The following is a 15,692-nucleotide window of genomic DNA, read 5'->3' on the forward strand; positions in this document are numbered from 1 at the left end:
TTAAAGCGATTAGTAATTATCTAGCGTGCTACAAAAATATAGAAAATATAGTTATGTTAGTAATTTGGAGTGATACTTATAGGATTGAGAATGATCAAATGTATTCAAAAACGACCTAGTCCTATATACGAAATATGATCTAGAACATTCTATTCTGTTTTCGTCTGTCTAGAATTATCTAATTTATTTTAAAATGGTGTAAAAAGAATTGAACCGTTACAAAAGATTGGTATATATATATATATCATTTATAAAACCGTCTATTTTGATTCTGAAGCATTTGAAAACGATTTGTTAACAATTTGTTTAAAAACCATCCAGACCTATATAATGTGTCCCAAAACAATATTCAATTATTCTAAAACCGTCGTACAGTGTAGGATGAAGTAAATTTTACCAAAAGTAGAATTATTTATTTCATTATAAAATGAGTTAGAGCAATCAAAGACGATTTAAAATTATGTAAAATCTTATAAAGCAATTTATTCCGAATTTTAGGGTAAATTCTATTACAACTTTATTCAAAACATCATATGTCAAAAACTATCAGTTTCCGTAAAGTATAAAGAGAGAGAATAATAAAAATTTAATCAAAACTCAGTTAGGTTAATTAATTTTTTTTTCAACGTACACTACAGAGCTTGACATAAACGTGTCAATACTTTTTACATGACTCTGTATAATGTGATAAAAAAATCATATGTTTGATTTGTAACGAGGTTTCACAATATACCATTTAAAAAACCTCACAATTTTTGGTCACATTTTTCTGACCAACACCAACAATTAGATTTTCCATTAGAGAAAGAAGAGATCTGAGCGATATTTCCCAAGCCCCTTCGATGTTCAGCTTTTCTGTGGTTTTCCCGTAACAGGGGGAAATTGCTATAATCGAAATAACCGACGCCCCGGATTTATGCAGCTCAGGCAACACGGTATTTAAATGTACTAGCGGGACATAAACACACATAAAAAACTTAAGCAACAGCATTAGAACCCAAGCTCTGCAGAAAAAAAATCCCATATCAAAACCATTCACTCATAATCCCTTTCAAAAATTATCACACATATATAAATTATACTCGTATATTACAGCACAAGCTCACACAACTGAATCAAATTGATGCCCTCATCATTCAAGGTCAAATTTTCATCGTTTAAATTTGTTGTGATATTTTATAATTACGTTCAGTGACCATAATAAAATGAATTATAGTAAAAGAATCTAAAATTCAAACAAACTAGTATTATTACATGTATATAAAGAATTGAGCGATATTGTATTATTTCTTTTCCTCAATACTCAATAAAATTTATCCTATTTAATTTAGTTATCGTAACTGGATTAATAATACACCTATTTAAAACCTAATATTCTTTAGAAAATGAAGCCTTTAATTAATTATAACATAATGCAAATGAATTTAATTATTTGATAATCTTCGTTCGGAATAAATGATTCACTTTGTATGTTGATCTTGAATTGGCAGTCACATGATTAAGCGATAAATTCAACGGTCGTGTTTAATCTTAATGAAAAAAAGTTCAAAGTCCAAAACGACAACAAATCTCGTCTCGAAATGGCGCTGAACCGACTCCTAAAAAACTCTGACAAAAAAGTGTGCCGTGGTACATTACATAGAAGGCCCTTTTCGCTAATTAGATATTCAGGTGTGATCACGTGTACAGCGTGATGCGTGTGCCACAATTATACAATCAAGAGTGCGTGCGTGGCGCCATTGAATGCGCACGCGCAAGTGGGCATGTCCTCCAACGCGATTACGACTTAGGACTGACTGACAAAATTCGCCGATCAGACGCAGCCGATACGTTGGAAGGAATGTATCACTTGTTATAGAAAATATCTCGGGTAGATCTCGCGTAACTGCGTCGCAGGTAATAAAACGTACTACTACCGATTACATTTTTGGATTTACAAACCCGCGTGTGTGTCACGGAATGTTCTGCGGCTAGTGTTTACATTTTGTTTGAAAAGTGCATAACTGAGTGCTGAAAGTGACATTTTTTTTTTGGATAAGTGGTTAGAAATAAAGCAGTTTCTATGAACGGGCAATACGGAGGCTGGAGTGTCCAGAAAATGGACATGAACATGATGGATCCATTGCCGGAGATTGATGGTTTTGAACCTCAAACTCGCGCGCGATCCAACACGTGGCCGCTTCCTCGTCCCGATAACTATGTGGATCCCGCCGATGAGGCGGCAGGCAACAAGTGTGTAGTGGCGGGACAGCAAGGACCGGGATCTGTTCCTTCAGCGGTGACCACCACCGTTCCCACAAAAAAGAATTCCAGTAGGAGAAATGCTTGGGGTAATCTTAGTTATGCCGATTTAATAACTCAAGCTATTAAAACATCGCCCGATCAACGGCTAACTCTTAGTCAAATATACGAGTGGATGGTCCAGAATGTGCCATATTTCAAAGATAAAGGAGATAGTAATAGTTCTGCTGGCTGGAAGGTATTTTTTAAATATCATATTTAAATTAAATTTGATTAATATTTATGATTCTATTTATGAAACCTTGAAATTTCTTTTTAGACTTCTTCATTTAGAAACTCATTCATTGTCTAAAATATAATTCGATTCTAAGTATAATAAAAATCAAATCGTCCGGTAATTCAATCGTTGTTTTATATATTTAAATGAATATGTTATTTTGATATTCACTTTCTTTGGATTTGATTAAATGTTCGTCGTCGAGGAATTTAATTTTAAGGCGCAAAAAACAAGTTGCCAATCTTATTTTTGCTAATATAGTACGTATATATAACTACGTTGCTGTGTTTTTTCTATTTATTGAGAAAGAATAGCGTGTGTATGAAAACAAGTTTATGCGTCTGTTTATTTGTTTTATTTTTGACGTAATAGTGTTTCTCTTTATTTGTATGGGAATTTTTTATGGTATTAATTTTATTATCAAGAAAATTAAATGAAAAAAAAGTTTCTCTAACAAATCACTTTACTATAAAATGTTGGCATTTTATATTTTATCCCTCTGCTTCCGAACGCACTGTTTACGTGTTTTTTTCACATATTGCAACTTCATAATATTGCTCGTTAGTATCCATGACAATGAATTTTAACTCAATATCGGGTTTTCCAGCTAATTATTAGCGACTATTAGTTTTTGTATGACTAACTTTCCTTTACATTTCTGTACCTATATACTTAGTTATCATCACTATAATACTAGGGGCTAGTACATCTGTTGCTGAAGAAATATTAGATCTTGATGACTACATATATGTTATATATTTTTATAAAACAGAAAAAAACATGTTCTCAGATATGTAGATTTTGGAAAATTGGAAAATGACGTAAAGGAAATCAACTGTCATTATTCGTATCCCAGAAACCCTGGTAGCGCTCTTCCATTACGCGGAAGTGGCATTTTATCCTCATATTGCACCCCATTTTTTCAATTGTAGCAGAAAGTCTTTTACAAGTTTTTTTACAACTCAGTCATAGAATTTGTAATTCGTAAATTGTCTAATTTGGGGGCTATTAAAAATACCGCCTTCAATCTTTTCCATAGTGAGGAAACTTTTGGCAAATATATTTCCGCCTTTATCTAGTGATCCCCAGTTTTATATGTGATGGTGAAAGGATAATTTTCTCACGAGCTACTAAAACTCTCGACTATATTTTTCTTTCCATACTCCATATTTTCTCTCAAGGGCCAGTTTCTCATTACCCAACGCTATTAAGATATATTTTTAGTGTTTAAGTTGTTTACGTTCCCGTTACAAAATAAAAGTCTTCGAAATGATTTCGTGGTTTCGCCAAATAGTTCCAAATTTAAAAGCCCTTCTTTTGCCACTTTTCTATAATCTCAAATATACCACACACAATTTACAAACACAATTGGAAGTCGAATAATTCTTATTTTTAACCAAGGGCAATCGAAAATACTTAAAATAGGTATTTTTAGCAACTCTTATATAACTTTTCTACAATCTCTAAACACATATTCTCCGTATAAATAGCAAAAATGATCTAGATTGTACGAACGTCTCTTTGAACTATTCTTGACGCAAACACTTTAGATCTTGATCTTACACAGTAAAATAGGTTTGTTGTCGATTAATATATACGATCATTTCATACATATCAAAAACAACGTAACTCGAAGTGTAAAATAAAATTTTGAGGATAGATTTGAAAGAACCAAGTCATAAGTGAACATTATCAGCCATAAAATTCGCGGACAAAAAGTGGAATCTTGTAAACTAGTGTTATTTAAATTATTCTTGAAGTCCATGTGTACCAGTGTGTTGCGATATAAGCCTTAGGTCCTTAATAAACCTTAAATAGTAATTTTTCCTTTAAAAATATTCTTTGAAGATTTTATTTAATTGCAAATTACTTTTTGCTTGCTTTTTTATTACTTATTTACTCTCGAATAAAAACATTCAAACCTTCAAAAGTCAAAATCTTTTAATGTAAGCTTTACTTTACAAAACACAAATAATGGAAAATAAATTCAAACATCGTTAAAAAGCTGTCAAATTTTTAAACAAAATTGTAATTTTTTGACAATAAAGTGTTTCTCTCTTGTCTTTCGGGTTTCAAAAGTTTTATTTTGTGCCAATTTTCAACTTCTGTGATAGATGCATAATGAATAAGTCATAATGTGCATAAATTTCCTTTTCTTCCAAGGTACAATTACATCCTTTTACTCATTTTTTAAAAGTGATTGATTGTTCTAAAAAATTTTCTATACCAAAAACTGCTTCAACAACCATACTAATTTTTTGTTTATTCGATTCTAATTTTCCTATCCATTTTACAGTTAGACTCAACAAGTCGTGAGTATTCGTAACCTACAGCTAAAATATAACTTTATCTAGAATGCATGTTTTGCCATGTTACCAAGAATTTTGCTGGATTTTTTATATAATTTTGAATTCACTAAGCTTTCTAAGCATGTCAAAAAAGATCCCCATCGTGTTTTCACTGAAATCTTTAATGAATTTCTTCATGAATCTTTTGGATGGAATTAAATGTAGCACATAAAACATGTGATTTATAAATTTTTTCAATATTACCAAAAACGCTTTTAGAGAGATCTATCCAACACAGCGTCGTTAACAAATTAGCAGAATATTTATATAATTCGAAAAAACGTAGGACAAAATTAATACCAGCACATCTATATATGTATGAGAATTTTACCAGCTTAAGCCTATTTTCAAAATTTCGAACACTGAATTTGACGTGAAATTTGACTAATACTTTTAATATATCTCCAAAGGGTAGTTTATGATAGTACTATACAAATAAATTCATATATTTTGAACTTGATTAGTTATTAAAACAAATTCTTCTAGCATTACAAATTTTATCCAAAAAACAGTAATTATTTGAAAGGTCTACTACTACTACGTCAATGTATTCATGACTATTGTCTGTTGTCGTTCGAATATCGGAACACCCCGTATTAACATAATATATGAGAAATTGTTTTGTGTTTGGCAGTAGGAAATTATACTTGAACGAAAGAAATATGTCACAACAATTGTTTTGAAATCGACGCTTCGTTTCCAGAAAGTTGCTTCTTATCTTTTATCATTGGTAACCTCTCTTAACCTCTGCGAGTAACAACATTGGGAAGATACAACGAAGCATCTGACATCACCTAAAATTCAACCGATTAAAATTCATATTGTTCACAATTACATCTTAAACCAAAATCACATAAGTAATAAAATATTTTAAGTTGGTAATAATGATTTTTATATGAATGAAAACAAGACGAAATTTTTGTAGAGTGATGTCCACCAGATAACCCCAAAGATAAAACTAGGAAACTATAATTTTGAGAAGATTGATAACTTCTAACATGTTGCAGTGCAGTAATAAGGATATCAAGCAGGAAATTAAGAAGAAACAAGTCACACAATCATGAAATACATAAAAAGCCGTTCACCACTTATACCAAATATAGGTCTAAAGGTCAAAATTTTCACCTGTCTAAAAACTAATTTTAAATCAGAAGAGACCTGAAATCAAGACGATAACTTAAATATATTAAAAGGTCTAAGAAATTAAAGAAATAAAGTATTTCTTCACAATGTTTGAATTTTGACTATGACGAGGTTATAAAACCGTAGTTTTTGAAGGAGAAATTCTGAGGAAAATATTTGACTCCGCAAAAGTAAGTAACCAGTGAAAGATATGTCCTAATCAAGAATTTGCCATCTTACACAAAGAGATAGACACGAAAAACCGGAAGGCGAAAGTTACATTGGTTGGTTGAGTGGCTACCCTCGAGAGGAATTATTAGAGAGGCGCCAATATCCAATGAAATTATCGTGCTAAGGAAGAACATTTCTGTTGCTAATTACCTATGAATAGGGTACTTGCATGGTTTAAGGAAAAAATAGGTTTAGATAGTTAACATATAACTTTTATTATAATTTTTTTAATTTTTTGATCAATATTTAGACAAAAAAATTATTGCAAAAATCAAAAATTTTGTAGGTAGTTTAAACATTTCAGTAAGGGCGCCATATTGCGTGATGTCATAGGTATAAAATAACCACTGAACATATGATACAAAGTAAATACGACAGATATTCGATACGACGGTTATTCTAAAATAAGCATAATTATTAAACTTTGATTAATCTGAAAAATGTTGTATAAATCGTGTTTTGTGCCAGGATGTAAAAATACCACGACTAAAACACCTCATGAAGTTTTTTTTATTATGCCTAGCAATTCGAATATACAACAAAAATGGTTTGAAAGTAAGATTAAAATTTAACTTATTTTAATATTTTATAGTACGAATAATTAAGTTTATTATAGTTCTAATTTTTAACGTGATTATGGAATATTATAAAACTTAACTTATGAAAGGTTTATTGACTTTATTTTTATATATAGAAAAATGTTTTATTTATACGTAAGGGAGCGTTCAAGTATTCAAGTAACACAATTTTTCAACTTTTTCGTGCTTTTTGTGCATCTCGGTCTGTGGTATCGCTAACTTCACGGGTATGTCTTCTTCCCTCCCGAGTGTTAGAAACGCGTGGGGGTAAATGAAGATACGTGCCGCTTCGAGAAATTTGTAATCCCATCAATAACAGTCTTTCATGCAGATCGGTCAGAGTGAGACAACTCCTAATCATCCAACCATTTGGCTGCAGCCAAAGGAGGCTGGCCAGACCCAGATCGAGATTTTACTGCGACAGGCTCGTTTTTGCGGCGTTCAGCTTTCAGCTCGATATTTTTTGCATGCTTGGCACTGTATATTTTTCTTTTCAAACATTTTTTATCTTCTCTCTGGAGACTCAACTGAAAACCAATGAGAATCGTTCTCTTATGTAGTTGAAAATTTTGCGATTTTCAATTAAATATTTAGATATTATTTTTTCCTGAACATGTTCTGTCACCAGTTTCACGCCCAGTTTGTACGTTCGCGGTGCTAATAAAACATGTTCAGGATTTCAAATCGTGTCTTCGTGGAGCATATATTTCTAATTCCGAATGTGTTCTGAATACCTCAAATGTATCCTCGTAGATGGGTAAGGATGCTTAATCTGGCGCATGTGCATTCATCCTTTTTGTAATATTTACCATGTAATAACTTTTTTAACTATGAGGTTTTCTACATATTTGTATTTAAAAAAACGTGGTAGTTGACTTTATACTCAGAAATATCAAGCATAAACTTTCGGCCAGTTAATTTTATGCCCTCCTAGCTAATTTTGAATTCAAATTATAATTTTCATAAATCGTTGGTGAAGGAATGTATGTTCAGAACATATTCTGAACTCAGCATGCGCATTTAACACGTCCAGAAGATATTCATAATATATTCGGACGGTATTATTATTAATTATCTACCGCGATCGAAGCTATTAAATATATAGTGATAAATTTTACGTAGATATAAGTGAATGTCATACATAAAATTGTTTTAATAAATTATAACGCTTTTTGTGCTTTTTCGATCTAATTGTAATATCATTCATAACTCATTTATTGTTACTTATCTGCAAATGTCTTTTTTTCACCACATGTACCGCGAAGTATGAGAGACCACTATCTCCAATTATCAGTAGTAATAACCCAAGGACATTGTATTGAAAACTTTATAACATATTTCGAAAGCTTCTGCTTGGAAACAGATCGACGCCGTAGACAGAGGTCTGTTGCCTATAAGCAACAAGCCTCAGAATGTTTTTTTCGAATAATCTGACAGTACAAATTAACGTTGCTCCGAGTACACGTTCTTGAACCATCTCGGCTAGTCTTGCTGAATACAGGGTTATATTAAAATCGATCTGTTAGAGAACCATCGTCGTTTGATTCGATATAGAAAAGTCAGCAGCAGCTTCCCCATCTCGCCAAGCTAATTCTACCGCGGTTATGTGTTCGAATCTCCGTTGCAGCCCTTCAGGGGAATTTTCATTCCATAAATTTATCATTTTCGTTATTTCTACGGAACTTATGCGATCAAATTTTGCTTTCTTTTACAGGGATCTAATTGCAGTTTTCGTCGTATAAAATTGCGGGCAGCTCGTGCTTGAAATACAACACTTTCGATTGGGTCAATAATAACTTCCAGTTGTTTATAATATTTTCCTTGTAACGGTTCACTTGTTAGGTAGGTTTCATATGGTTTTGACTATATTTTCTTTATATTCTACCATCTTTTCTGCTTATGTTCATAGCCCAATCCTTAAAATCAACACCAATTCTTCCGACATCCGATTTCTATCTAATTGATATTTTTTATAATTGCAAAAGTACATAAATCTTTTCCCTACAAATTTGTTACTATAAACGTTTTTTTTTGGTATATTCGATTCTATAATTTCTTCAATAATTTCGTCGGTATTACAATCAAATCGTGACATTTCGAAATATTGAATATTTGAAACGTCAAAGTCAAAATTAATCAATATGTATCCATGGCAACATGATAAAGTGAAAACAGGCCATGTGATCTTTTTTTGTTGTTGTCCTGATTGGTTGTCTTTAATCAAATGACTTTGAATTAAATGATTTAATTGGATTCTTACCGGAGCAAACAATTATATGTCCAATAGTCACTCGTCGGTTTTCCAACATGATGGAGAGTTTAAACATTTTCGTTTGTGATAGAATCGTATATGCTCTATCTGTTCGACTATCTTCCACATTTGAAATCACGTCACCAACTTTTCACTAGATTATATAATACTGCAGCTTTTCCTAATGTGTCCGCCAAATAATTGTTAATTTTCTTTGGAGTCAACTTTAAATGCAAATTTAATTATTGCGCGTTGCTCGTCACGATCTATTTTGATACTGAGACGTGACTCTGTAGAAATCGGGCTTCTATTGTAGGCAAGATTTAAGGAATGAGTTTGAATTTCTGGAACCGTTGATAATATTCAAACTTAACACACTATCTACTTTCAGTCTCTGAAGACGATAATTTGGTCGTCGAAACGCGCGTAACACAGTGTAATTGTTAGTGTTGGTGTAGTGGTAGTGTGAACAATGTGTTCAGTAGGATTTAACAAAGTTCAGACTTTCTAGTGTGAGTCTATACATATTAAATAGGTTAAAATGTTAAAATGAATTTGTGCATCAATTATAGACGAACTTATATATCGGGGCACAACACACTTTAGTACAATCCTACGAAATAAATTGAGAAATCATTCCATCCGTGTTAACTATTTGAGATTATCTGAACATAATATTTAATGTTCTGAGACGCGATATTTATCACGTGACTAGATCTATTACAGAAATATCGTTTTAACGAGGTTTTTGAAATTTTAATTCTAACATTATTGTTTATTATTAAAGATTATATATAAAAATTTATAAAATAGCCACTAATTGAAGCCATACTTCGAGTACTTAACTTAGTACTTCTAGTTGGGTTGTGAGAAACTGTTCAATTGGTGGCTGAAGAGAGAACTATTCACCATAAAAGCTCTGGTACATTTTTTAGAAGAAAAATTATCATCTAAGTCGATTGCTGAAAACTAGAAACTAGATGATTGTTGAGATGTCAAATGATTGTAGAAAATACAATAACCATAAGTAGCTGCATATAAAATCACAGAAACAACACGTGTTGTACATTAAAATTCCCACTTTTAAATGTCTAATCTGGTCTTTTTGGATCGGTTATAAACTATTCACATTTTTTATAAATTTTAATTGTTCAATCGCATGATAAAAATGTTCAAATTATTATTTCGTTCGCGCATTGATAAGAGACATATGCCTACATCTTTTATAGTTGCGGAACAAAAATGCAACTAGTACCGGTGTTGCCAAATCTAGAAAACTTATCACCAAGCATTTATTTTCGTCACAAGTTTCTTGCTCAAATCCCACAAGAAAACGATTAATATTGATGTAAAATATCCTTATTTTGTGTGCATTGTTTTGTTTTTCATGAAATTGCATAGGTTCTGAAAATAACAATGATTATGCACTAATCATAACCCTTTGAATGACTTCTTGGATGATTATCGATACAATAACCAGTAACTTTTGTACATTCAAGAAGCTATAACCACTATGTCGATGTTTTTTATCATTTAGCAACGACTTTTCATATAAATGCTAGTAAATATACAGGATGTTTCTAAATTCATGAGACAAAATTCCTCCGCCCACCCCTTTCCAACATAAAAGTGATGACTAAAATTGGATGTTGGATTTTTCCTGAAATTTCAGTAAAGCTAGAAACTTGAAATTCTTTAATTTTCTTGTACTCGCAAAAGCCTAACTACAGGTATTTTTTTAATATTCCTGTTACATTATACGGGTTTGTAATTAGTAACCCTTACTTTATTTCATATTTTTTCAAAATGAACTTTTAACTTGAAATATTTTTTTCCCAATAGCTACAGAGGAAAAAAAAATAAACACCATAATTTATAATTTTTTGAATTGAGTGGCATTTGAATAAACATCAAGTAAAGACGGTAAATGAATTGTCGAAGTGACAACAGTCCACCGTTCTAAAACTTTATAATTAAAAAACAAGGTATATGTAGTTATTTTCAGCATTTATTATTAATGAAATAAAATATATTTTAAAATAAATCAACTATTTTGAGTTGTAATTTTACGTCATAAAACTTTATCTTGAATTAAGTTTTGATTTTAAATTGCTAATTTCACCCCCGTTTCGTCCTTTGCGAGTGCACGAAAATTACAAAATTTCAATTTCCTAGCATTACTAAGCTTTAAAAAAAAATATCACAATTTCAGTCACCACCTTTCAAACGTGGACTCGGAAAGAAGTGGACTGAGAAAATTTTGTTGAAAAGACCCATCTTAATGTCATACGAGCAATTACCTAAATTTAGTGGCATGAATTTAGATGTGGGGTGCGAGGGCGCACGTGCATCGAGCGCACAGGCACATTTAGAACACTACCTGTGTCGAATCGTTCTAAAATTTGATCTGCCAAAGTGTGTCCTAGAGATGGGCAAACATAAGAATTTTTTAATAATTATTATCATTAAGTCAAAACGAAAAACCATCAGTAACATCTAAGATTTTCCAAAATGAGCAAATATTCAATATTATTTAAAATACTGAACAAAAATAAATAATTAAATTAAAATAATTATAAAATTGCGTATTTGACTTTTCTACAAAAAGCCTAATTTAATAATGGTTAGGTTAGGAGACTACGACTATAATCACATTGATGAGAAAGTATTAACCCTTCGTTACTTTTTTATTAACTCTTTTATAATTTTTTTTCTTTTATGTACGGTGATAAACATTTCAAGCTAAAACAGGAATTGAAGATTGAATGTGCGCTCGATGCACCCTCTTATATAATTTGTGCGCTCAAACCACCGTGCGCTCGATACACGCATTTAATTTGGGAACACCATATATACATAATAAGTTTCTGAATACATGTTTGCACAAACGTATCATAATTCTCGGTTTATCCGTGTGGAACTTCTCAATCTGCCAGCATTCTATCAGTATTATTTCTATGGTTGTTAGAGTGCGAGTATAACATCGAAATCTGAAAAACTTCAGTTCGGGGACTTTGAAAGGCTGATTTAATACAAAAATTTTGTATGCACGCTAAACTTACAAATAAATTGAAGAGGATCACAATGAAATGAATCTTCTCAATTCCACTCAGGTCTATTTTTCTTTTGGTATCATTATCAGTACCTCCTTGTGTACTGACTAAATGACAAAATTGTTCGAGTTGCTTTATTTTTTGTCCTCATGGCGCTTTCGGTTTTGATTTTTTACTGCATTACTATCTTTGTTTTTCAACTAGTGTTGAATTATTATGTAGCCTATTAGTTATCTCTGTAATCCGGCAATTCAAGTTCCTCCAGTTTTACGAATTCCAATTGATTCCTGACCTTTTAACTTCCGTTTCCTCAGTAACTAATCTATTACAACGTTAAACAGGGTTGGTGACAGAACACATGTCTTACTCCCTTTTCTCTTTTGATTGCATGAGTGGATGAAATATTTATGTTTTTCTGTTGAAAGAGATGTATGCGCTTGTATTATCTCTTTGACTCTCAATAAACAATTCTACTTGGTAAGATGTGGCAATGGAATTCCAGGAATCTATCAATAAAGAACAAACAAGTTATGTTTAAGTCAAAATTTTCATACATTCTTAATAGTCTCCATTCATATATAACGATTCGAAGGTTGCACTTACCAGTTAAAGCGTAATTGTCTGAAGTTAATGAGTTCCTTTGAGGTGTGGGAATGAAAAAAACCGAGGGGAATATTGGTACTGTAGGGTAAATGTATCATCGTTGAAATGTCCTGAATATTTTTGTATAATTAATGGGTAGTATGCCAATGCGATGTCGTGGTGCCAGTTTCGGCAGGTCTTTGCAAGATATACATAAACCACAAACAAAACGTGCTGACTTCTTTTTTGAAGTAACACTAAAAGTGAGTAAGCTTCTTTGTCAGTCAAATGTGGAGTAAGTGCGGCGGTGTGGTCAGTTCCCGAATTATGACTAAATTAATATTTAATTTTCATTTCTATATTATTTCTCTTTCACCAGAAAGCACATGCTAAGCAAAACATAGCATAACTTATTCCCACTTCTTCTTTCTTTCATTATAGGGCTATCGTCTGTTCCTTCTTCGATATCTTCTAGGTTGTCACTCCACTCTTTCGTGGTTTACCTCTACTACTTGTTCCAATTTTTACCAGTCTATCGTCTTTTATTTCATGGGTTCCATGGTTTTTTACATTGTGATACCCATTCGTTAATGTTATCTACATTATATAATCGTCTGATGTTTTCCCTTCTATTTTGGTCAAATAGTGTTTTTCCCGAGATTTGCCTGAGAAATTAAGAATTTCTGTTCTGTGGTCCCCAAGAGCTATTTCGTTTTTGATGTTACTGGCCTTGCTTCTGATGTATAGGTTATTATAGGTCCGATGGTCACTTTGTAAATGCGTTCTTTTGTTTCTTGTCTTAAGTGTTATCATACTACGTTCTGAAGACTTCCCGCGAGCTTATTTGCTATAATTACTCATCCTCTTACCTCGTCTTGTACTTTTCCATAACTGAATATATTAATTCCAAGGTACTTATTTCATTTATAGAAAATTTCAATATATTCGTTGATTCTTCGATTTTTCTTATTGGGCAGAGTTCAGCACATAAATTATTGTGGGCTTAACATAATGTTTTACTCAAATGAAATCATGATTATTATAAAATATGTGAACTTTCCACCAAAAAAGTCTAAAACCGAGTGATATATCTTTAAAAGCGGCAACGCTGTTTCGTACGGTCTGTGGTTTTTATGCAGATACAACCGTGAAAAAATATGGAAAAAATTACACGTGGACGTCAAGGTTACCGCGCTCTGAGAACTCCGAGAGTAACTAGTCAAGGCCAACTTTGTATTCTCGGTGTTCTGTAGTTTTCGTGTATGAATTAATGTCAGTTATGTAATGTATGAAGTCTTTGGTATGTGTGAAATGATTATTTTCATTCCGAAATTGGCATTGTGTAAATTAATATAGGTGATAAAGGGGCGGTAATGATGTACTTAATATGTGAATCGATAATTCCAGCTGATTCACTCTTGAAATAGAATTTAATACTATTGCGTATAATATGAAAGTTCTCCCGAGTAGATGTAGATGTTAACTACCACAAAAATTGGATTATTAAGTTCTCGAAGTTGGTTAATGGGTTTTGAAATGTAAATGAAATATATAATATTCGGGAAAACCCGTTCATAATCTCATAAAATATTCATTACAAAATTGGTTTATTGTTATTTAATATATGGACTTGAATAATCTGTTGCACATTTTGAACTTTCAAATTTTAGTTTTATCATCGAAATTTCATAAAATACATTGTTTCAATTAGTACACCTCGTAAAGTTTTCAGAGAATCAAATTTTACACGGAGCTATCTTGTTTATTATCATGTTAAAAATTTTTCATTCTTTTGTCAAGTATTTTACCAAAAATTACGAACAGGTTTACAGCTTCTTTCGTAAATAATAGTAATAATAATTGTGTCACAAGACAAAGCTATATATACAAGATACCTCAAAATAATTTGTAAGATACCTGACGAAACATAACAATAAAAAATTAATATAATGCATTATATAATGATCTGTTTTGTTGGATCATCCAAGTTAACTTATTTTATTCTTCAAGTCTTAGCCTCTGAAGTATTAATATCAATTGTTTCATCGCTTGCTTTAAATATTTAATACACACTAGCTTCCGAAACTTTTGTTGAAGTACTACGTAATGTATCTACCTCACTAACATTCATAGTTTGTTCTTTCCGATTCGAAGTTCTGATCATGGTTTTTTCTTCGGTGTTAAATTGTGACGTTTCCTTTTGATACTTGGTTTATAATTATTATTTCTTCACTTACATTGTCACCAAATGACTGCAATTGACATTTAATTACTTTTATCGAACATCAAGGAAAAAATAGAAACAAAGTTTATTACAAACTTAAAATCTCACGAGTCATGACAAATATACAGTCGAAACTATACATAAAAAAGCCTTCACCTATTAATACGAAAGAAAATCTCTACTTTACGAAATCCTACAGCACGTGAATGAAACTGACAGAAATCATCTGATACATGGCGTTGTTGCCAATAACTTAGCTGCAATTTGTAATGTCATTTCTGATCTCGTCTATTACTATAAACTACCATGTTGGTACCTTCAAGTTGAGTCATACACGCTTAAAATGATCCATTTTACGTCGCACCCTGTATCGCTTATAAGAAATATGATTAGTTAAAAAATAAATTGGTCAAATTTTCGAAAACTGGTTAGGAAGTAGATAATAAATTAGTTATACAAAAAAATACATTTCAAGATAGCCTATAAAAGTTATGGACGCGAGTTGTAAATTGTACATTAAATGTTAATATTAAAACCAACGATTCCTAAATATACTAATTACTTAAGCTGTTGTTTTTAAAAAATTAATTGTTTTTTCTTAAAATTAATTTCAATTGTATTTTTCTATTCAACACACAGAAAAAAGTGTTTTCAGTGTTTTAAAAAAATCTGTTTTCAAGTAATGACTTACTAAATTTATTGTGCTAATTCAGCAAAATATGTTACGCAGAGATGGATTTTAGAAAATTTTATACATACACCGTTAAGGAGAAAAAGATATATAT

At 31.6% G+C, this 15,692-nt stretch overlaps 1 protein-coding gene across 3 annotated transcripts in view; it reads left to right on the forward strand.

Moving 5' to 3' along the window:
- The first annotated feature begins 1,697 nt into the window (after nt 1-1,697).
- The window catches only part of LOC130898170 (forkhead box protein O-like), a 399,489-nt gene continuing 385,494 nt past the window's right edge, over nt 1,698-15,692 (forward strand). Inside the window, exon 1 of one of the 3 annotated variants that reach the window (XM_057807247.1) lies at nt 1,698-2,479. In XM_057807247.1, coding sequence (XP_057663230.1) covers nt 2,063-2,479 — 417 coding nt within the window. In that variant the 5' untranslated portion in view covers nt 1,698-2,062. The remainder of the gene's footprint in view (nt 2,480-15,692) is intronic. The other 2 variants (XM_057807246.1, XM_057807248.1) reach the window with 2 other exon arrangements.

The sequence above is a fragment of the Diorhabda carinulata genome, chromosome 9, assembly GCF_026250575.1.
Source record: "Diorhabda carinulata isolate Delta chromosome 9, icDioCari1.1, whole genome shotgun sequence".
In the NCBI taxonomy this organism is placed as follows: Eukaryota; Metazoa; Arthropoda; class Insecta; order Coleoptera; family Chrysomelidae; genus Diorhabda; species Diorhabda carinulata.